Source organism: Archocentrus centrarchus, chromosome 21 (assembly GCF_007364275.1).
Source record: "Archocentrus centrarchus isolate MPI-CPG fArcCen1 chromosome 21, fArcCen1, whole genome shotgun sequence".
Taxonomy (NCBI): Eukaryota; Metazoa; Chordata; class Actinopteri; order Cichliformes; family Cichlidae; genus Archocentrus; species Archocentrus centrarchus.
Window position 1 is genome coordinate 15,535,826 of NC_044366.1, and position 24,150 is coordinate 15,559,975.

General features: G+C 42.0%; 1 protein-coding gene across 3 annotated transcripts in view; it reads right to left on the minus strand.

Moving 5' to 3' along the window:
- Positions 1-13,307, minus strand: part of igf2bp2a (insulin-like growth factor 2 mRNA binding protein 2a) — a 73,479-nt gene extending 60,172 nt beyond the window's left edge. The window contains exons 1-2 of one of the 3 annotated variants that reach the window (XM_030758915.1): positions 12,960-13,307; positions 11,715-11,775 (exon numbers count right to left, since the gene is read on the minus strand). In XM_030758915.1, the coding sequence (XP_030614775.1) occupies positions 11,715-11,775; positions 12,960-13,134 (236 nt within the window). In that variant the 5' untranslated portion in view covers positions 13,135-13,307. Of the gene's footprint in view, positions 1-11,714; positions 11,776-12,518; positions 12,650-12,959 lie in introns of those variants that run through there. The other 2 variants (XM_030758917.1, XM_030758920.1) reach the window with 2 other exon arrangements.
- Positions 13,308-24,150: the final 10,843 nt, after the last annotated feature.

The window sequence follows — 24,150 nt, forward strand, 5'->3', positions numbered from 1 at the left end:
AGATGTCAAAGTCCACTAATTTAACAACTGTTTCTAGTCCCACTCAAGTTTACGCCACTCCTCCACAGAAACACCAAAACAAATCTGTAAGTATTTACAGGCCGGCTGCTTTCATCATTCCTGGCAGAAAACAAACGAGGCTGGTTCCCCTCTTTACCAAACACTCCGGTCTAAGTTGAAGGGGTTATTAGGAGTGAAGGCTGTTCTGAAAACTGGGCTGCCCATTCTTCAAGACGACCACAACAACTGCTCTGAAAAGCACTGTCTCAGTGTGAAGGCCCTGGCAGATCCTAGCATGTCACGGGCACAATACGGTAATGAGATGATTCGTCATGATCAGACCTCACATCTGCAGCGGTGGACTGTATTTTATAAAGACAAGCAAAAAGATGGCAAAAGCAAATAAAAGCTGCATTTTTTCCACTCGGTGGCATTTCTGCGATTTGATCGAATCAGGATCCATCTGTGTGTGTGTGTGTGTGTGTGTGTGTGAGAACCTGGCTTGTGAATCCTATGTAGGCGTATGCCAGCTTTAATAGTGTGTGATTATAAAGGAGGAAGCAGTGATACTGTAAATGCTTTACAAATGCCTGGGGTGTGTGTGTGTGTATCCATCAAAGGGTGCAACAATTGCACTCGACAAAAGCAAGAACAAACACAAGTCCCTTCTAATTACACTTGTGTCATCTTCAGTGGCTCCACATCTGCACCGCTGTCTCTTCATCAACTAACTACCCTCTGAAGCTTGTCACTCTATTTCCCTGTAATTTATTGTCCCGCAACGTTAAGCGACCGGAAACCTCCCAGCCTGGAGTCACTCCTCACACCACTTGAAACGAAACCATCTTATTTGCCATCACTGAAATGAACTCTTGCTTCCCACTTATTTGGGTGGGGGGGGATTGACAGGAACACGGAGGCACAATACACACACGCAATGGCATGGCCACACATACGGCTACTGTTGTTGAAGGATCTGAATGGTGGTAACCACAACTCTACTAAGAATAAACTGCCTGTCTCCGTTACACTATCTGACAGGCCGGCTCACATTCAGCTTACTGTACATAACATACAGTTCTAAGCTATTTACACCCGCTCATGCTAACACATAGCAGGCTTCATTCTGCGCTACCGCTCCATGCCAGGGGAGCAGTGGCATCGCAAGCTGGCGGGAGACAGTGAGAGACAATGCACGCAATCTAGGTGGCAAAGCGTGCGCATGTGAGAAGGAGGAGAGGAAGGAGGAGGAGAAGGAGGATGGATGGAAGACAGGCACCAAATACTGCAGTGGAAAGAGTGTGTGACAGTTCCTAGAGAGAGGAGCTGCAGCTGCATCTTTTGCAATTCACCATTATGAAAAATGAAAATCACCTGAGCAGGCCAACAGTGAATGTATTAACAGGAGCAGCTCTGGCCACAATGTGCTTAAAGGCAAAGACCCCTTTAACTTTCCCAACACTCCAAACAAGAAGGCACACATGGCTGCTTCAGTATCAAATATTTATTAACCTGTTGGGCTGAAGATGCCCTCATTTTTACCTTCAGGTTCTCCAAGTGTGCTCTTCTATGGACGCCTTCTTCAACTTTAATTGGATTTGTGTGAGTGTACGCTTCATTTAACCTGACAGGGATTGGTTATTCATCAATCAGTGTCATAACACTGTTTGCACGAGTGAGACAGAGGTGCTGCATTGCTGGATGGGCAACCACAGCCGCATACATTCTTGCTGAATTCAAGAAATATCAAGAATTCAACAATAAACACGAGCCCAAATAATCAATCAGTTGTTAACTCACAGGTACAGTTTGTCAGTTTCCTGTTTGACCACGAGCCAATTAAAAAAATGTGAATGTAACAGCTTAAAACCACCAGGAAGGACATAGTACTCCTCATGTACAGTATGGCGCTGCTACCGCAGCAGCTCCTGCACCCACGGGAATCCCTGAGAATAGACGCTTTAGTGAGATACACACAGATTAACGCTTCACGATAAAATGTTCACCTCCTCCTGTGAAATATTAGCCAAGGGTCAGCAAGACAACAACTATTTACAAACTGTTACCATTTCTTTCACATTCTGCTCACGGCTCAATTTGTGCAGCTCTGCTGCGTCTGTGTAAAAATACTCTCCTGCTCTGCCTGCAAACTGACGTTTGGTGTGATACAATCAAAAGGACTCCCCTAAGGTCCCTCCCGTTTCCCATGAAAATTTGAGACTCCTGTCATTCTATTGGCTTATCACTATATCCAGTTTTCTCATACATGCATTTCTCTTCCAAAAGCAACTGACTGGGTATTGGTATGAGCTGGGCTGCTTGGCAGGGAGGCAGATGGAGTTGTCCTACTCTCCAACTCCTGCCTGTTGCTTATCACCCAACTCATCACTGGACTCACCAAATCAAAGTCAGGCTCAGGCATTGTAGCAATGTAACACAACAGGCGTTACGGTATATCACAGTTCACAAATGCAAAACAGCACTTCTGCAAACACTGACGTAGCCCAGGGCCACTGCAACTAACAGCCGCAATTTTTTAAAAATGACTAAAGCTCAATAATAAAGAGAGAATGACAATTTTCCCTCTTTATAAAAATGACAGTTGTATATGCTAAATATATAGCTACAAAAAAAGGTAAATAATTATATTTCTTGCTATGCTGAGCTCTTCCTGCACAATTAGAGTCTATCAGTGCATCTTGCCAGCAAATTATCCAAATATGTTTCTCCCATTTTTATTTTCCAATCCAGTATTGCATTTTAAAGTAATTATTTAATTTCCAAGCAAGACTCCAACAATTACAGCATAGAACTGTAAAAACACAGGAATGACCAACAGCACTCAATCTGCAGGGACACATCTGACGACTAATATGATTTTTTTTAAACATAGTAAACCTAGGGGACAGAAAACTTCAAAAGAAGATGGGAGTTTAATGAGACTGCTTCCTGTTTAACATGCAAAGTAAAAGCAGCCGTTTGAGGAGAGTATCTGAAAATGGCATACTAAACATTTAAAGCAGTACGATATCGGGTTTCTCAGCTTTAAAGCTGAAATGTAATTTTAGGGATTCATCCAGCTCCGTGTGGGCTGGGATGTTTTTAATAAGTTTTATTTTAATGTTAGCGCTGGATGCAAGTGGAGGAGGTGTCTCACATTCAGCATGGGGAAAGAGATCAGGTATCTTGTGATTTCAAATACATTTAATCCATTTTTTTTTTCCTCGAGAAGAGGTCATACACAGTTGATGTGAAAATATACACGATATCCACATCTATTAACTCAACCCAGCAGCCAGAAATCCTCATGTTTGTGAGCAGACCACACACACCCTGCTGAGGGAGGACACTAACAGCCTCACAGAGCCTCCCAGTGAGCCTCACCGAAGGGGAAAGAAATGCTGCCCTCTATCAGCAGTGCTCATTTCTCCCTATAAGTATTTATGTGGCACATGGTCATCTTTGACTCGGAAGTCCTCTCTGTGTCTTCCTCTTCCATCAATGACAGCGTAAAACAGAGGAAGCACAATGGTCAGACTGTGCTCTAGGTTGTGTTGGAGGCTCAGCTGTGTGATGACCCTACTGTAGATGACTTGTTCTGATGGTGGTGACAGCGGTAGTGGTTCTGCTGCATACATATGGAAAAGGGTGGAAATGACGGCTGCGAGTGGGCTCATGAATAAGAAAGGTCACAAAAGGGCTGCGGCTGTGACACAGATGGACAGCCCATTCAGCAGTTTTCGCTGCTGCACTTGTGGAAAGAAAATGAGCACTTGAAGGTTTCAGTGAAGCGCCAGCTTTGCGCAGGCATTTTTATTGAGGCACCTTACTCAGCTGTGAATTCACTGTCATATAAAATCAGCACTCTGACCACTGCGCCGCCACCGACACACGGCTGGGCTGCACTCTCCACTCTCCTGGGAATGGGTGGAAATTACAGGATGCCCAAACTTACAGCAGTTTGTGACAAACAAAATCTGCAATCATACAATTTTGATATCAAAATTTATTAAAGTGGTCAGTTGTAGGGTAAATCTCAGGGTATCCGATTAAAAAAGAAAAAGAAAAAAAGCAGTAAACCTAACTTTTTTGTTTTGCAGCTTATGAGGTCTTCTGTGCACCGGAGCGCTTTGGGTCTAATTTCTGAAAGCCTTCATCGTTCGAGCTCTGCTTCTTTAACTAAAGCAAAACACTCAAAACTGGTTTCCACGGCAACGCCGAACAGTTGGACCTGAATACAGCGCGACCTGTAAACACACATGGACACACGCACGCATTCACAAGCACAATGACACAGTTTTGCTCCCACATCAAGATGCTGTAAATGTCAGAGGACTGTATCTTTTGGCATTTCTCTTCACAGATAAATATCAAACGATGCTACTGCAGCTACATGGGGGGGGGGGGGGCTGTCTGGAAATCTCAAAATTCCTGGAAATGAAACTGGGTTTAGAAACTTCGGAATGGGGTAACCAGCCCGGAGCTCACTTTAAAAAGAAGTGGAAATTTCACATAAGGAGTAATATGAGTTCAGGGTGAAATAAGTTGGATTTCTGCAATAAATTCCTTAATATTGGCAGCAATATTATTTTTCATGGTAAAAGAATGCATTCCAAATAAACACACATATAGTTATATAGCTGCTATTCAGCTCCTAAAAGCAAGGCTTCCGGAAAAATTTCACACTCGTGTCACCAAATGCCACCAAGTCTCACAGATGGTAGCACCAGCAGCAGATTTTGGTGCCACTGCTTCTGTTTTGTGGGCTAATGTGAAATAACAAATGTGTATCAACTCGGAAACGTTTTAAAATTCCCTTACGGTATTTTTAAGATCAAATAAGAGCAGCAGACAGAAATATGAGATAAAGGTGCTACTTAATACAGATCATAGTGTAAAACATAAATCTCAAGACAGGAAAAACATACCCATGGACGAAACTAAAAATAAATAAATAAATAAAAAGCAACGTTTGAATTTAAATGTTTTAAAAGGCATCTCTACGTGATATGATATGGCAAGTTCCTTTCTTTTTCTCATTTGCCAGGCTCCACTGATGGCGAATGCTTGTGGGAAGAGGCAATGCTTTTCAAGGACTGCAGGAATCCCTGCATAGCTTGTGTCACATGCTACTATTGTGCAATTTTATAGATTGTTACGAACATTGCATTGCCAATAGTGGCAACAACACATTCTGCACATTTACTCAATGCATCTTGTTATTCTCTTCATTGTACCTCTGCCAAAGAAGTCCATGTGTCTTTTCAGGTGCTCTTCCTGTTTGAGCTCTCTTCCCTGCCTTCTCTACATTGTCTTTTGGGTACAGCCCATTTATATCGGAACAACAGCATGTGCAATCACTGCCCATGTTACCTAATCCTAACAGTAGCCTTACAAAAGAAACTGATAAAGAAAATGTGCCCCATAGTTGCCTGCTAGGCTGTGGCTATGTCTTTGTATACCATTTCTAAAGTGACGTTAAACTACAGCTGTGCATTTTATTTTTTCTGAATATATGCATATTATGCAGTAAAGAAATAGAAAAAAAAAAAAACACCTTAAAATTGATTATAAAATATGACCAATCAGTGACAGTCTGGAGCCCCGAAGAGCACAGGATAAAAAAGAGACAAGAGACAAAACAACAGGTCATCTAGTATCTTGTTTTATGGATGTTTGTGGTTGTTTTTGTCTCTGTAATCATTTGCCATCTCCTTTTGGAAAAATGTTCATGTTTTTGCCATCAATTTGAGTCTACCTGGTAATTCTTTGCCTGTCTGCTCTTTTTTTTTTTTTTTTTTTTTTTTTTTGTGTTTCTTTTCCCTCCCTATTTGGTTGTTTTGCCCCTCTTTGGTAATGCGTTTTAACATTTCAGTAAGAAATTTTAAGTACAGAGGTTCTGGTACAAGGACTCTGGACCATACCAGGTAAGTACAATAATCATCTCTGATACTAACAGGTCAACTACCAGGTCATCCGAAAGGCAATTAATTCCAATGGAAATTAGAGCTACTGTTCTACATCTCTACTTTAAAAGCAAGGTAAGAGACTGAGAAAAGGGTGAAAGCCTGACAGGATTATGGAGACCATTTGACTGGGGTAAATCTTGAGGTTGACAGTATTCCCAGCTCACAGTTATCTAAGTGACACAGTGCCTCCTCTGCATGTAAGCATTTTGGCTCTGGGTTTGCTCCATGTCAATCTCTGAATGGCTCCATGGAAGTTTTCACCTGTTCAAAACCCATCAGAGCTCTAAAGTTGTACCAGGGTAGCAGTTTTATATGGTGATGATATGGGACAAGGACGGGGTCTGCCTGTGTGAGAAATGCCACCTGCTGTGCGCCTCAGCTGCCCACCCCTCCACGGACACCACGCCCTTGTGTGCTGGGACACTGAAGGGTAGAAACACTAAACTTTACATCCGGCACGGCACTTTTAGCCGGGATTCCCCACAGCTTCTCTGTCTCTCCTGCGTCATCCTGTGTCATGTTCAACCATTATATTCACATGGTGCGCACACACATATGAGGGAAACAGCCCGAGCAACAGAGGGACGTAGAAAAGGAAGGAGAGACCTAGCAGCTGTTACAACTTCAAATTACTTCCCTTAAAAAGAACTTGGGTACAAACTGTGGCACACATAATCATGATTTGGCACGTTTAAGATCCTATCATCAAACCCTGCTTTGCGAAACAGCATCCTCAAACATCGGCTCCAAACAGTGCTGGTCCTTCCTCTGACAGCCTGACATGGTAGTGCTCACACTTTACTTCAAACAAGCAGTAAACTAGGCGATCTCCGATGAATACCTGATAGTCAGGTGCGCCACCGAGCACAAATTTTATTAGATATGCAACTTTTTAGTCATGGTAAGAGTAGCACATCAGTTTTTCTATCATCTTCTACAGCAAGCCAATGAGAACATAATTATCTTCAGGCACAAATTAAAAGTTTGAATTAAAATGACTTAAGGTATCTAAGTTCAAGGAAACTTTAAGGCTCTCGACTGTGAGGGTTTAATTTCCTTTTCATGACAGACTTCCTCTTCATTACACTTTTTAATCCATCATGAAAAAAATGGTAAGGTAATGGTGGCTAGGACAATGGTGAGGTCACAAACAAAAACACAGGAAAACTGTCCTTTTTATCTCCTGTTTTGGATGACATTTACATAGCACATCTCCAGTTGTTTCTCCCACTGTGTCACTCTCCTTCAGGTGAAACCATCTCCAAATAGTGAACAGTCCTGTTTCACTTCTTTTATTTCTAGCATATTTGGACAGCTTAGTCAGAGACTAAGTCATCAAGTCAGAGCAATCCTCCTCATTCCAGCCACGCCTTCCACACCTCCTCACTAGTGCTCCTGAGAGTCATCTAGCCGATTATTTAAATCCTGGTTGTAATGAGTGTAATGCTGCAGCAACTATTAGTCATGCAACAGGTTGCAGTGAAATGTGAATGACAGCTCACTGAGAAGTGAGTTTCTACAGATGCTGCTGTGATACACATGCAAGCGTCGGTTCAAAAAAAAGGTGTTTCAAACTCTCAGGGAGCTTAAACAGCGATCCCACAGCTACAATAGACACACAATGAATTCACAATTCTCTCACATCTAATCTCGCTGCTCCCTTAAGCTATGTACTCTGTTGCACTAGCAAGCCTGTTATCACTTCAGGAGAAAAAAAATATACTCTTCTGCTTTCATGAAAAAGTTAATAATTGCTATACAAATTTAGCAGCGCTGTAGAGGCGCTGAAATTTAAATGCAGTAGCCTGAACATAGACAAAATAAAAGCCCAAGGCTAATTTATGAGAAGAAAATGGTCTCTTTTTTCCCTGTAATTGCTAATGAAGAGCGATTTCATACGCCATAACTTTTATAACACAAGATCTCAGTAGGAGATGAATCTGTATGGAACATTAAGCATGTAGGACATCTCCTAAATAAAAGAGATCACTCTGAGGGATCGCCTCTTATGGGCAGGTGAGAGGAGACCGGAGGAGAAAGAGGGTGCAGCGGATGTGGCTTTGTCTGGAGTGATACCTCCTGATATCACTCCAGACAAAACCAGAGCCTGAATTGGAGAGCTTCCCCTTCACCCAGGATCAACTGGGGAGTATTAATGGATTCTGAGTGGATCAACTGATGGCTATCGTATTTCGGTGTTTTGACTCAGTGTGCACTGACAACCCAACACACACATCTGCATGGGCACCACTGTGGTGCAATGCAGATGTTTACACCACATCTTGGTATCCTATTATAAAAATAGAGAATATGCGCCTTGTAATCGATTTGGCTTTATTAAACAGCAGTTAGCTAGCTTAATACTCAGATGAAGAGCACAAAAGAGGTCATCAGAGAAACACTGGAGTGTAACACAAACTTAGCACTCGCTCACAAATATATAATTCTTTCATTTCGGCATGCTAAAGGTGCAGGGAGATAATTAGAAGGAGAAAAGTCTGTTTTTGACACTAAAGGAGCAAATAAACAAACCTGATGTAATATACACAAGGACAGCTTTAATTGTGTTTACTCCACAGCACCATCTTCACGTGCTTAATATCAATAACTGACTATTGATCAGGCTCACAGCGAGAGCTCACATTAGTCAGCTCGTGCCCACCTCCACCTCCAGTTTGACAGACAAGCAACACTGCATATTGTTTATGGAGCTCCAGTATCAATTAACACCAAGTCACACTCTCCTTCCTCGTGTGCAGCATGACTGCAGGAAATTTAATATGGAGGAGAAACTTGTTTTTATCATTTCTTGTGTAAAAACAGGGCACCATTAAAAAACACACGAGCAAAAATGAAAGTAAGATATTTTTGCTTAATTCTAATATCAAACTAATTTCTATTTTAATTTCACTGTAATTACAAATATATAAATTAACTATAATAATAGAAATATTGCTAATAATAGTAATTCTTCTTAAGCATATTAAATTTCTGTTTCATGAGCTCCACTGATTATTGCTGCAATAAACAATAATATTTAAAACCTACAATTATATATCAAGCTGATGTCAAGGCAAATAAATTATATGAAAAAAGATAAATGATTTTAAGTTTAAGCTCATTAACATAAATATATAAATTTGTAGTAACAGTTGTCTTAACACTGAAATGCATATTAAGTAATCTCTATTATTAAAACACTAATAAAGGGCTAAAAACAATCCATTCCAGCAGATATAAGCCGCATAATTGTAACAAACTGTCTTTAAAATATGACTATAAATTTACAACTAATTATTCAGTGTTTCCCAGACAAGAAGCTTCAAAACTTTGCCAAATAAAATCAAAAGCTACTTTTATTCTTCTAAAATTGCTGATGGCGCCAAAGCTATTTGAAATATGAAAACATAAAATGCACAGAGGTGAAATAATATTTAAATGCAAACAGGACATCAAAACCACAGCAATTCACACCTTTTTTTTTTTTCAGGTTACTCACAAACACATTTAAAAAGGCCCAGTCCTTCACTGATTAGCAAACAAAAAGTTCAAAAGACACCATAATCAATCAGAATTTTCACCCTTAAAAACTGATACAATTTAATTGTGAATCCATAATGTGTCTGCTAGCACAGGTACTATGTTACACAACAAAACATAGCTAAAAATATATAAACAAGCAGCAGCTGAAACTACAGCAGCCTCACAAAACCAAGAAGTGCCAGCAGGCCTGAAGATGAGACACAAAGCTCACACAGCTTCCTAAATAAGACAAAAACTGATGAGCCCTGTTTAACTATGCATTCAGCAAAGCTGCAATTAAATCCACGAGAATTCCTACAGTCGTGAGCATTATTTAAATGCAAGATTTAGAAAATACCACAGATAAAGTAAACGGTGTATAATCTCACTATTCACGCGCTGTTTTGTTAAATCTAAATTGCGTTTCCAATTAAGTCTCGTGGCACTACAATACATGAAAAATTATGCGCTAAAAGGATGTGGCATTTGCATTAACTGAAGCCCTGTAAATTGTGATAATTAAATCTTAAACTGAATACAAAAAAATACGCATTTTGATCTTTTTAAAATTTAAATCACGGTGAATGTTTCTATCGTAAAATCGCCAAACAAATCCTGGAGAACTTCTGAGGAGGGGGGAGGGGGGCTCAAATTGAAATTCTCGACGTTTTGAGGCAGAAAGCCAAGCGAACAAAAAAAACTATAAAGTTACACCTCCACGTGTGACGTTAAGTCAGGCCCTGCGTTACAAAATGAACACCTATAGTATCCAAACAGCACCCATATTGATCTCGCTGATTCCGCTTTAAGGCCTTTTTCAGCACATGCAAGCACGTCCAGCAGCTGTACACACTGCCGATTGGACACATCGGGCACATGTATGGACATTTGCGCCATCTGATTCAGCCTATAGCCGTGCAGTGTGCAGGGCCATCATGGCAGCCATTATGAGGCTCTCCAACATTGCCATGGCCTACGTGCACATTAACTGTGGGGAGTGGCGCAGGCTTTTACACCATGTTGCGCCTTGCAGCTTACAAAACGTCTTTAGATCGAGCCACAAACGCAGGAAAACGGCACAGCAGCTCTATCACTGTATATTTTAAACATGCAGAATTTTCTCTGCAGTGTTGTTAAGCAAAAAAAAACGAAAAAAAAAACGAAAGGGCTGCTTTTGCAGGAAAGTAGAAATCCTGCACTAGAGGGGGAGGACTATGCTGGAAGCACATAAAGTATGGGTCACGTGTTCCTCCACAAGGGGCTTGAATATTTACCTTTTTGTCACGCAATGTAGTTTTTCCCCTATAGCCACAGGCATTGTTGTGAAAATGGGTGGATCTATACGTATCGAGGGAATCTTTGAGCTGCACAAACTGCCACATACGAGTGACTTTTTTAGGGCGTTACGCACATTAAAAAAAAAAATACTTTTTTTCTTTAATATTCCCAAACATTTAAATTTTCCTGTGTTTGTGGACAAACTGAAACAAACACACACACAGAAGTGGTGTCGTGGTTGTGGAGCTGAGTGGCTGACCTATAGATTAACGCATAAAACCGTCAACTCTCGCTTCTCCTCACACACACACAACGTGACTCTCACATACATCCACACACATACATATGGGGGGAGCGAGAGAGGGAGCTGACTGGTATGCATTTCGTCGTGCATTGCAGTGAAATAGTCAATAAGGAAACCCAACTTTTATCGCCTACACATAGGAAAAATAACCTTGCGGGGAGGCGCTATAATATATACGTATTAGGCCATGTAAAAGTTTAATATCAGCCTATAGGAGAGATTCACTTAGGATATAATTATTACATGTTAGTATGTTCGTGCGTGCACGCGTGTCCATGTTTTAAACTGGGATAGGCCTTGCTGCAGATCACGCGATATGGCAGCAGCCACCGTGTGTTGTGCGGATGTTGGGACTAAACTATTTCTTTATCGCCCTTTTTCCCCCCCAACTCCTCCTTTTGTCTAATCACCATACAATCGCAATTTAGTCGTCAGGAAACAAAGCAGCAACAGCGTGACAGAAATCACACACAGCAGCCGAGAAAAGAGGAAAATCTGCTTGCTATATTTCACAGCGGAAGCCTACAGGTCACACAAGTCTGCCATGGGGCACAGTATAGGCGTATGATACAATCCGTGTGTGTGTCTGTGTGTGTTTGCCGTGAGTGTGTGTGTGAGTGTGTCACAGATTGTAGGCCTACCTTAGTTTTTTGGGAACAGAGTAGTCTACCTCTATCACCTTTCCGTGTAATTCAACTTTACCTGTAGGGACGAAAATTGATAGTGTAGCGTTAGCTGTGTGTGCATAAAAGTAACAATGCAAGCTGGTAGGCCTACACACCAACACTTTGAATCACTTCACCAAGTAGGTGCGTCCCCATTCAAATAGCCAGCTCCTGAAAAAGTAGTCTGCACGGGCGCGTTGTGTGCGAATAAACTGTATACGTTTACATTAATACCCACTCAGGGTGAGGTTCTGTGCGTGACAATTGGGGGGTATCGGCGCCAAAATGAAGCATGATAAGCTTATATACTATGGGGGAAATGGGCAGCCATGCTTTCCACTCCCACAACCCTCACAGTGCAATGAGGGATATTTTTTTTTCTGCTCTCAGAAAAGAATGCAACATCAAAAGAGGAGATGGTTTGCAAAGGAGAAATGACTTGTACTCTTTCTATTCTAGGTAGGTGTTTTTCTTAATTCTCCGTGTTGACCCGGCTCGGGGGGTGAATTTGAAGCGCTCCTCGGCGAGGCTTGAACACGGCTTTTCGTTACTATTGAGTGGCCTGGCGCAGCACGGAATTAGCGTCTCACCTCGTCCCCCCTCAGCTACCTGTTTATTAGCTCTTTCCTCTGGACCCCCATGACCCACCTCCAAGACACCTCGTAAAAACATAGCCCGACATCAGAGGAACACGAATCTGACAAGTTTTCCGCGCTCGCTTCGCCGTGCTCTCTTCAATAAAATCAAGATAAAAAATAAGTGAAAAATAATTATGCCTACCCGAACCATCAGACCATCCCATACATTCCAGCGGGTGATTGCAAAGTAGCGCCCCGCACTATCGGAATCCCCAAAATATAGGGTATTGTGCGCGTTAATTGCGTTACGACGGCTTGTGCTTTCTTTAGGCAAATGGGCACTAAAGCCCCAAGTGTGTCCTGTGATCGATAATTTATCCAATTTTTGCTGGAGCGTGCATGACTGAGCGTTCATCTAAACTCTGATGGCACACACGGATGTGATCGCAAAACACTGTCCCGAGCAACATACACAGACACACACACACACGCACACAAAAAGAAATAACACAAGCAATGCTTAACAGCCTATTTCACATTTCGGACACTCTGACCTATTGTGTTTTTTAACCTCATCTTGCAGTTTGACTCGCTGTGAAATTTCCCTGTCACCAGCAGCATCACTTATCAAATCCACACTTACCAGAAAGAGTCTCTATAGCCTTTATGGCCGAGTTCTGATCGGGGAAGTCCACAAAAGCATAGCCGGATTTCAGTAGGACCTGATCGGCCACTGGCAGCTTCCTCTCCCCAAAGAGCTGCTTCAAGTCCTCGACAGTGACCGAAGGACTTAAATTCCCAACATATAGTTTGTTCATGATCTGAAAGGAAAAATCTCGAAGGGGTATCAGATCTTAGAGTGAGAGAGTGGCGATATTCAGAGAAGTAGAAAAATAAAAATAAAAAATAAAAAAATAAAATAGAAAAAAAATCTGCTGGGATTTAAAAAAAAAAAAAAAGACGCAGCAATCACCTCCCAGGATATTACTAAGCTATAGGCGACCCCCCGGCACCAACTGGCCCTGGCCAAACTCTTTTAACAGGGACTGGGGGAAAAGTGTCGTTACGACGCTACTCTGGAGCCAACAAGCACCGCCTCTAAATAAAATCTCCCTTAAAATCACAAGAAAAAAAATGTTTGGAGGTGCATGTGGGATCACTGCTGCTCTCCCAGCATAGAAAGTACAGTAGGGTACGAAAGTGGCATGATGAGCAGTGGGTACATTCAGCAAAGGGATGGGCTTAAAGGAGGCAGAGGGGTTATATTATCAAATCATAATAAGGGCCGTGCCACGGGTCCCTCCAGGCTGGGGGAGTTAAAAAAAAAAAAAAAAAGAAAGAAAAAGAAAAAAGAGCTACTGTGTGGAAAATCAAGTCGTTGTCACTGCACTTGTCGACTCAAAGAGTGCCACTGATCCCCACAGTTTGCCTTTTATTTATTTATGAGCCACACAGAAATATGGATTTATGGCGGCGTAAGCAGTGGGCCTAATCCTCGCTGTGAACACCTGTTATTACGCAGATATTACCCTGCAATAAAACACTTACGGTAATATTTGAGATCTTGTAGAACCTGGCTACAATTATAAAGCTGTAACAAAACAACAAAGATAGAATATGAACGCAACTGTTTAAAACTAATACAGAAAGTGAAACCTTGGCTTGCCTGTACACGTTGTCCTTGCAGGAATAACAGTGAATTCATTACTTGTTACTACTTATATTTTATGACTTATACAGCCTTACAAGAAGCCACAGTTTAAGCGGATAGAGCTACGGCACCTGTATCTCTTATTCACTTTACACCTTTTAATTAAAAGTGATGACAGTTTCACTTTTAAGCCTTGGATAGTACCAACAGACCCGTGCGCAATTGTAAAAAGGAGCAAATATTTATTTTAAGCTGCTGATAAGAAGAAGTGAGGGGATCCCAGGCCTTCTGCTGCATGCGCCCTCCATGCGGTGCCACTCAGTCACTCACTCTGAGCTACATACCCCACACATGATGTAGCATCCCGCCTCTTTTGTGCTGTTGATGTATGCGTGCACAGATGGGTGTGTTTGAGAGGGAAGCACGGCTAAGTATGTAAGGCGAATTTCAAACAAAAGCTGAAATGTCAGTGAAAGGTTGTGGCTGCAGTGCTCGTGCATGGATGTGTAGTCCTCTACCTACACTACCAAAGGGGGGAGGAGCCTCCTGCCTACAGCAGCTGAGTCTTTCTACATGTGACTGGCCTGTGCCTTGGAACATTACTGCCACCCCACTGTAGTGGAGATAGTGTAGGCAGCAGCAGCAGGACTGACCATCCCTGCCTTGTTTACGTCAGTGTGTGAAGAGAGGAATGTCCAAACTGCGGCCTATTTACAAAACAAGCTCTTTAGTTACTTTCCTGATGACACCCTAAACACAGTTGTCTTGGATATTTATGCTTAGACATCAGAACAGGTCACCAGTGTACTTTAAACTCATTAATAACTGCTTTATTCATGTTACAACTCCTCATGTTCAACATATGATTTTATGTATCCTAACTCTACATTTGCAGTTCCTTGTGAACAGCATGATTTGTTTACATGTGTTCCTTTTATATGTTATGCCCAATTAGGTCAGTGTGCTGACAAATCATGCCAGCCACCCAAAAATTATTTCCACTCTGAGAGGAAAATTGAGCTGGGACTGGAAGGGATGTGACATTTGGGGGAAACGTGCCGAGAACTGCTGAACAAAACTCGCTACACACATACTGCACATGTAGACTTGTGGTAGAATATGGAAATAAATAGGCTTATGCACTTTCCAAGGTGTGGTCACTGGTTGCTGGTGTCTTTTTGCTGGTCTTCCCCTTTTTGCACTGAAACCCAGGAAAAAAAAACAAACAAAAAAAAAAAAAACAGTCTTTGTGAATTTACTTACTTTTAACTTGCATTAATTTTTACTGCATCCTTGCCCAACACTGTTTTATTTATAATTTCTAATATCTTTTACTTTAATTCAAGGTTCAAAATACTAATTTATGAAATATGGAAGTTACAGTGCTCCCTTGCAAAGCATTCAGTGGTGAAATAAATATCAATAAATAAAACTGAAGCTACCAAAGTCCATAAAAGAAACTGTTAAATAGGGTTTGAGGTAAAATAGCCATTCAAATCAGAGCATAATTTAGTGATGCATTGCTGTATCTCCTGCTTTGTTGTGCAGTAAACCAAAGTGTAAAGTACTTAAGTACAAAGCGTAAGTACTTTGCTCAAATATACTCAAACAGCTAAAGGGCACCAAATACATCAGATACAGATAATTTTAGGATTTAAAATTTTAAAAGTTTTTATCTCCACTATGGAAACTTAATTTTTAACAGTTAATCACACGAATTATGGACAAAACCAAAAATTATTTGGGGTGCTGTACATGCCACAAATGAAGTCCTTTCACCTCAACGGTCTTGGCGTGAAGCAAGGAATCTCAGAACGGATATTGCAAAGCCTGGACAAATAAAACAAAAATTATCTGCATGACTTGATCCCATTTGCGATAAGAAGGGAGAACGTGTTTTTTAATAATTTGGGTGAACCGACCCTTTGAGTAAAGAAACGGCCTGTTTTTACAAGGCATGAGCCCCCTCTCCTCCCTGGCAAAAAGGGAAAAACTACAATAAACTAAGAACCCAACAAGTCATTTTTCCATGTAGTGTATTGTAGATTTGAACCCTTTGTGACCAGCAGGGGTAGATGTTGGACTTCACTCCTTTGCAGCTAGGTCCTACTGGGTAGCACTTCCTTCACCTTGAGGTGAAGGTTTAACAGTGTTCTTGGTGGAAATGACTTGATTTTGCAGCAGCTGTTTAGCTGCTTTTAGTCATGGATCAGTTTTCCTCAAAAGCTTGCTCAAAAATGATAAAGCACTCCAACAACTCACCTTTTCAAACATATTATTCTGACATTAAATAAACCTTTTATATTGTTACACAAGGGGACGCTTGTGTGGACAAGTCTGCTGAGCTATAATCCAGCAACCTTTGACCCTCAACAAAGCAGACTAGAAAATGGAATGGAGTGGCATTCATATAATGTTATTCTAGTCTTAGTGACAACCTGAAGCACTCTGCACCACATTTATATTTTTCAGGCCATTCATACAGCACTTTAACACGATCTATGGCCTGTTTAGAATCACCAATTAAACCAGTGGTAGTCCAAGTTTTTCTGGCATTATGGAGCTGAAGAAAAGTTCATAGTCCAAACTCCTATTGTCAATCATCAGCAAAAAAAAAAAAAAATCCAAATTGAATTCTAGTTTAATAAGGGTCAGGATGATAGCATCAACAGACTTGTGTATTTTTCCCTTAAAAAAATAAATAAATAAAATCATATTCATTCAGCTTAGTTTCATTTCATATTATTCTCCCCTGGTCCACCTGCAGTGGGGGCCCACCCCACAGCTTGAGCTTAGGAGAACATTCAAACCCCCACACAGAAAGGTCTCAGCTGACCAGGTGATGACAAGCTAAATGAAAGAACAGCAGTTTTTTTTTGTTTTTTTTTTTTAAATATTTGATATCAATTTGTATTTTGTGAGTAATTTGGATGAGAGTTTAGAGACCAGTCGGTCATTTCCAGTTGCGTGGGAGAAATGGGTGTTCCCCAAATGTTTGGCGACTGGTTACTGGCGGTTACTTGCACTTGCTTGGTGACATCAGTTGTAAATCGGGGTTGCTGCACCAAAAAAGCTCTTGGTGATTGCCACAGTCACCCATAGTTTGCATAGAAGATGCAGATTTGTCTACAAACGCATGCCATTTGCTGTCTGAGCGGTAATTAAACTGTGCAAGTGCAATGCAAACCGGAAACGGATTGCTCGCCTTCAAAGCACAAGTCGTGCCTTACTGCTGGAACCAACAGATTTCAAAAGATGCAACTTTACTTGTGAAGCTAAAGCTATTTACTGCATGTCTTCCCCATGGTCTTTCTCCCAGTTTTCCCGTCTTGTCTCTGCTGTCCTATCAAAATAAAGGCTAAAATGTCCAGAAAATGTTGTTTCACTACTGCTTGGAGAGTAGTTTGCAGACGAGTCGGCATCCTCCATGCCAACGACAGGTGACTACTGCGACCTGTTAATGACCAAAGCAATTGGCAGGAGATTTTCGTGGCAGAATTTCTTTTACATATATTTGCAACCAATAACTGCCAGCAGCCTCCAGCAGGCACTTCCAGTCAGATTAACCCCCCCCCCGTGACTAGTGGCTGCTACATGGTCATCGACAGGTCTCTAGGCCTGTGTGACTAAGGCCTTAACTGGAAGCTTAAAGTACCTTTTCTGTTTTAGTTTAATCATAGAAGAGCGTTTGACACTTGATACTATCCTCATTCACTTGACACTAGAAGGAGCTCTCCAGAAAATTTCACTTAACTCAGAAATCAATAAAAAGAGACTATGCTGTAGTCAGAGACTATGCTGTAGTCACGCGAGACTTTGTGAATCTCGGCAGTATCGTTAATGGCGGCGTGACTCTATCAGCAAACATTTGCGTGATTAGCCTTTTTTTTTTCGCCAATTTATAACTAGACAGGCTTAAAACTAAAAAATATAGGTAGTTTCTTAGCCTAACTTAAATTATTTTCAACAATCTGGAGGACGGTGAAGAGGACCTGGATAGTTTGCTGCGGTACATCGACGGGTGTTTTGAGCGAGTCGTCATGGGGAAAACAGACAAGACGCCGACTCCCTCCACCAGCAAAGCAACGCCGTCCACAAAAAGAAGCCGCCCAGAAGATTCCCCAGAGGCAACTTCGCCACCCACCACCAATATTGTGGACATTCTGGAGTCCATTAATAACAAATTGTCCAGCTTTGACGCCCGCTTGGCCCTGGTTGAAATCCTTCACAAGGAGTTTCAGGCCCTGCGGGAGTCAGTCGAGTTCAGCCAGCCTCAGGTGGAAACATTGGCTGCTGAAAACGCTGTCCTCAGAGAGTCGGTGAATTCCCTCACCGAGGAAACGACCCGGCTCTCAGAAGAAAATAAGAAAATTAAAGAATCGATTATCGAGCTTCAGGCCCGCAGCATGAGAGAAAATCTTGTGTCTTCAGGTATCCCGGAGAAGGCAGAGGAGGACCCGGAGGCTACAGTGAAGGAATTTATCCAAACTCACCTGAAGCTCCCGGAGGACGCCGTGAAGACCATCGCCTTCCATAGAGTCCACCGCCTGGGAGGGAAGCGACCCGGAGCACGCAGACCCAGACCGATCGTGGCCAAATTCGAACACTTCAAAGAAAAAGAGCTGGTGAAGAGCCGCGGCCGGGAGCTGAGAGGGACGGACTTCAGCGTCAACGACCAGTTTCCAAAGGAGATTCTGGAGCGACGCAAGCCTCTATTCCCCATCCGGAAGAAGCTCATGCAGGGAGGCTCCCGGGCTGTCATCGCCGTGGACAAACTGTATGTAAACGGACAGCTTTACCGAGACAAAAACACCACGCCATGGCTCTGCTGATCGATCAGGTGATCTGTGTCCATATTAACGTTCTTTTCTGAGTTTTTTTTTTCAACCATCTAAACAGTACCATTAAATAGTCTAAATCTGTCTAAGTAGTACCATTAACGCCGACGAGTCAGCATAGTACCATGATCGTTTGTTTGTTTGTTTGTTCTGTTTTGTTTTCCCCTCATCTAATTTCATTCTTATGTCACTTAGGTTACTTTTTACACGTCTTTTTTCTTTCTGCACTCAGCAATATGTTTACGTCACTTACAATGCTACAGTTTACTACACTAACATACAGCGCAGATGCACACACACCAACATACAGCGCACATACACACGCACACATCAATATAATGGGCACACGCCAACATACAGAACATATGTACACACACACACACATCCTTAGTGAGCACACAACAGTCCATCAGTTAGTTTAAATATGAGCACACTCAGATTTGTCTCATGGAATGTGCACGGGGCTGGTTCGAGGGAAAAGAGACTAAAAATTTTTAATCGGTTAAAAGACTTAAAAGCAGATGTTTTTCTACAGGAGACACATGTGTCCAAAACATCTGTGCTCACTCTTTCCTCTCCACAGTTCCCTCACACGTACTCAGCCTGCTATAACTCCAAACAAAGAGGTGTATCTATATTGATTAACAAGAAGATAAACTTTAACATTAGCAACAGTACAATAGACCCTGAAGGTAGATTTATAATACTTAATTTATCTATACAGAATACAGATTTATGTATTGCTAGTATATATGGACCAAATGTTGATGACCCCTCCTTCTTTCATGCTTTGTTCACTTCACTCTCAGATCACTCTGACACCACACTTGTAATAGGAGGAGACTTCAACCTGGTACTTAATGCAGATATTGACAGGCTCAGTACAGCAGTGAGTCAGAGGAACTGGCAGTCTGCAGACATTCTTAAACAGTACATGAAGGATTTTGGTCTTTGCGATGCTTGGCGTTCACATCACCCTACTTTGAGAGATTATAGTTTTTTCTCACCAGTACACAAATCTCATTCCCGCTTAGATTACTTTTTAGTTAGCAGCTCCATAATGATGGATATCACAGACACTCAGATTCACCCTATCACTATTAGCGATCATGCACCGGTGTCTATGTCTCTGACACAGAAAAGAGTCACACCACCAATCAGGAACTGGAGATTTAATACATCATTACTTAAAGAAGAAGATTTTATTAATTATTTCAAAAAGGAATGGTCAGCATACTTAGAATATAATGATATTCCAGGAATATCACCATGTGTTCTTTGGGAAGCAGGAAAGGCAGTAATGCGGGGCAAAATAATATCTTACTGCTCGCATAGGAAAAATAAAGAAAAAGCACTTGTGTTAGAATTAGAACAAAAAATTAAATCTTTAGAAACTGCCTATGCCGCTTCACCACAAGAACATACAATTATCAGCCTGAGGAAACTGAAACTGGAGCTAAATGAAATAATTGATAAAAGGACACAATTTATGTTGCAGAGGCTGCGTTTGGAAAACTTTGAGCATGGAAATAAATCTGGAAAATTCCTGGCCAAGCAATTAAAACTGAATAAAGAAAAAACAGCTATTTTTTCTATTAAAGACTCAACTGGTATTATTACTCATGACCCACAACAAATAAATAACTCTTTCAAAGACTTCTATGAAGCCTTATATTCACCACAGATTAACCCATCTGATACTGAAATTGAAGAATTTCTTAATAATATAAATTTACCAAAACTAAATGACAGCCAGGCTGCAGCTCTGGATTTACCTCTTTCATTGTCTGAACTTAGTGAAGCCCTACAGCATCTCCCAAATAATAAAGCCCCAGGCCCAGATGGTTTTCCAGCCGAGTTTTATAAAGAATTTTGGTCTGAGCTAGCTCCCATTTTTTTCAGAATGGTAACTCAGATTCAGAATGACCACATCTTATCTCCAACCTTAAACTCTGCTAACATTAGCCTGCTTCTTAAACCAGGCAAAGACCCCACACTCCCATCCAGCTACAGGCCAATCTCTCTCATTAATGTAGATCTTAAAATAATTTGCAAAGCCCTTGCCAAAAGATTAGAAAGTATTACTCCATTTATTGTACATCCAGATCAAACAGGCTTTATCAAGGGTCGGCACTCAGCCAATAATACACGTCGACTGATAAATATAATAGACTATTGTTCTATTAACAAATTAGAGACGACAATCGTGTCTTTAGATGCAGAGAAGGCATTTGATCGGGTAAATTGGAAATTCTTACTAGCAGTTCTGCAAAAATTTGGATTCGGTTCATCCTTTATAAACTGGATCAGAACACTACACAGCTCTCCGAATGCGCGTGTTAGGACAAATGATCTCATTTCACAAAGTTTCAGTCTGCAGAGGGGCACTAGACAGGGCTGCCCACTCTCTCCCTCTCTTTTTGTAATTTTCATTGAGCCGCTAGCAGCAGCAATCCGTCAAAATGTAAATATTAAAGGGATTCAAACTGAAAATATGGACCATAAACTTAGCCTTTATGCTGATGATGTATTACTTTTCCTTGGGAATTCACAAGGCTCTCTTTTGAAGACTATCACACTGATAGATAAGTTCTCATCTATATCTGATTACTCTATCAATTGGAGTAAATCAACAGTTTTGCCTCTGAATTGTAATTTCCAGAGAACCTCTAGGACCCCACTAAAGTCAGGAAATATTAGATATTTAGGCATAAATTTTTCCGCCAGGCTCTCAGACTTGGTACGATTAAATCATATCCCCTTATTAAAAACAATAGAGGATGATCTCACACGTTGGAACAGTTTACCTATATCACTCATGGGGAGAGTTGCTGCCATTAAAATGATGGTTTTACCAAAAATTAATTATCTATTTTCATTGATCCCTAATAAACCTACTCTTCCTTGGTTTAAGTCACTAGATTCAAACATCTCAAAATTTTTATGGAAAAACAAACCGTCAAGAATAAGCTTAAAAACTTTACAAAAACCAAAACACAGTGGAGGTCTAGAATTACCAAACTTTTATTACTATTTCTTAAGCAGTAGATTGCAGTATATTTCAAAGTGGATCAAATCCAATTCATTAGACAACCCATGGCTGGATCTAGAACAGGCGTTTTGTGGAAAAATAAAAATCTCAGATTTACCTTTCATTAGTTCCAGTATTAAACATCATAACTGCTATAAAGTCCTTAGTATAAATACCTCTCTGACAGCGTGGTGGGAATTTTTAAAAATAACTAAGTCTTCACTCATCCCCTGTAAACTAACACCCATTTGGAACAATCCAGATATTTGTCAGAAAAAGAAAATGCTGAATTTTCCGTTATGGCGTGATAAGGGTATAAATAACTTAGAACATATTATCCAAGATGGAAATTTTATCACGTTCCAAGAACTTATATCAAAATATAGAATTGGCAACGGTAGATTTCTGGAATATCAACAAGTTAAGTCCGTCCTACAGGGAAGATTTAACCTTAATCAATTGAATCTAGAAATGCCTACTTGGGTAACAGAATTTCTTAACCTCTGTACCCCAAAATTGTTATCAAAATTATATAAATTATTAATAAAAACTGATGATTCAGTTTCCCTCCCAATTACAAAATGGGAGCGTGATCTTTCTGTCAACCTGGATCAAAATTTATGGACAGAAATATGTTTAAATATCTTCAAAATGACTAAAAGACCCCAAATACAACTTGTACAATATAAGATTCTCCATAGAACATACTACACTGGACAAAGGATGTTCCAAATGGGCCTTACACACTCAAACATATGCACCCACTGTACAAGCAATTCAGAGGATAATCATCTACACGCGCTGTGGTCTTGTGTACCAGTTCAGAGATTTTGGCAGAGGATTTGTGAAGATCTATCCACATGGTTTAGCTGTCGTATCCCAACTTCCCCCAGACTATGCATCTTAGGTGATGTCAGTGAATTAATTATGGAGTTAAATATATCACACATAGTTCTTACTGCCTTGTGCATCGCTAAGAAGATGATCCTCATGAACTGGAAGACAAAAAATAAACTATGTATTACTCAGTACAGAAATTTATTAGTAGATCATGTTAGTTTAGAGAGAATGTCTGCTTCTTCTAAAAACAAATTGGAGGAATTTGACTCTCTTTGGTTCCCACTGCTCAGCTCCATTACTTAGTGGGGGTGGTGGGCTGCGGGCTCTGCTCCTGATGTGCTTTGTGGGGGGGTGGGGGGGGACTCCGGGGGCCTGGGTAGCTGGTGGCCTCCTGGGGCTGGGGTCCTGGGGCGACCTTCTGGTGATGTCTGTGTGCCTGTCCTGGTTGATGGTGGTGGGGGCTTGGATGGTGCTGCCTTCGGTCCTGGGGTGTGGGCGGGGTGCTTGGGGGGGTGGTGCCGGCCCTCGGTCGGTTGGCTGGTCTTCCCTGTATGGCTTGGGGGGTGGGGGCTGGGGTCTGGGGCCCCGGCACTGGGGCCGCGCCGGCTCCCGGTGGGGCCCCCCTGGGCCCCCCCTGGCGCGGGGGGGGCCTCTGCTGTCCCGGCCGCGCCGCCGGGTGGGGTGGGTTGGCCTGACGTCGGGATGTCCGGTCTACGCTTTTGGGGCCCTGGGGTGCCTGCATTGCAGGGGGGTGGGGTGGGGGATGGGGCCGCGGTGGGGTGGTTGGGGGGGGCTGGGCACTGCATTTCCATGCCCAGGCCAGTATGTCCTGTCGCCTGTTTGTGTCTATTGTTGAGTGAATGGGCATCTAGGAGGAGCGGGCCGCCCTCTGCGGTGGGGGCGAGGACGCCAACCTCGGGTGCTGCAGTGCTCCGGGATGCTGTCACCGCGGCCCCGGGCTCACCTCCCCCTGCCCTGTGCTGGGGTGTGGGAGGTCGGGGTGCCTATTGAGCCAGCGGACAGCTGGCTCTCTTCTTCCAGGATTCTTCCTGGTCATATGCCCCCCCCCCCCCCTCCCCATACACAAACACACACACACACACACACAGAATACACATCACTCACAGATGTAGGATGGAGAGGCCACGTGGAGAGCTGCACCACCACTTGCCTCTCCGTTTTAATTGCACTTTAGTCATTATAACTCACAACACATACACACTTACAACCTGATACACATAGGACCTTTGGGGCAGGCATGTTACTCAGAGGTTGATGAGGTGGGACGCTGAGGTGGCCCCACTCGGATCCTCGTCACTGTCTGTCTCCAAATTTTATTTGCACTTTAGACATGGAGGGTTTTGGGGGGGCAGTGTGGGCAAGCACTGACGACCAACAGTTGGCGCTTGTGGCATAACTGTCCCCTCAATTTTAACTGCACCCTATACACCTCATTCACTCACAAACATTAACA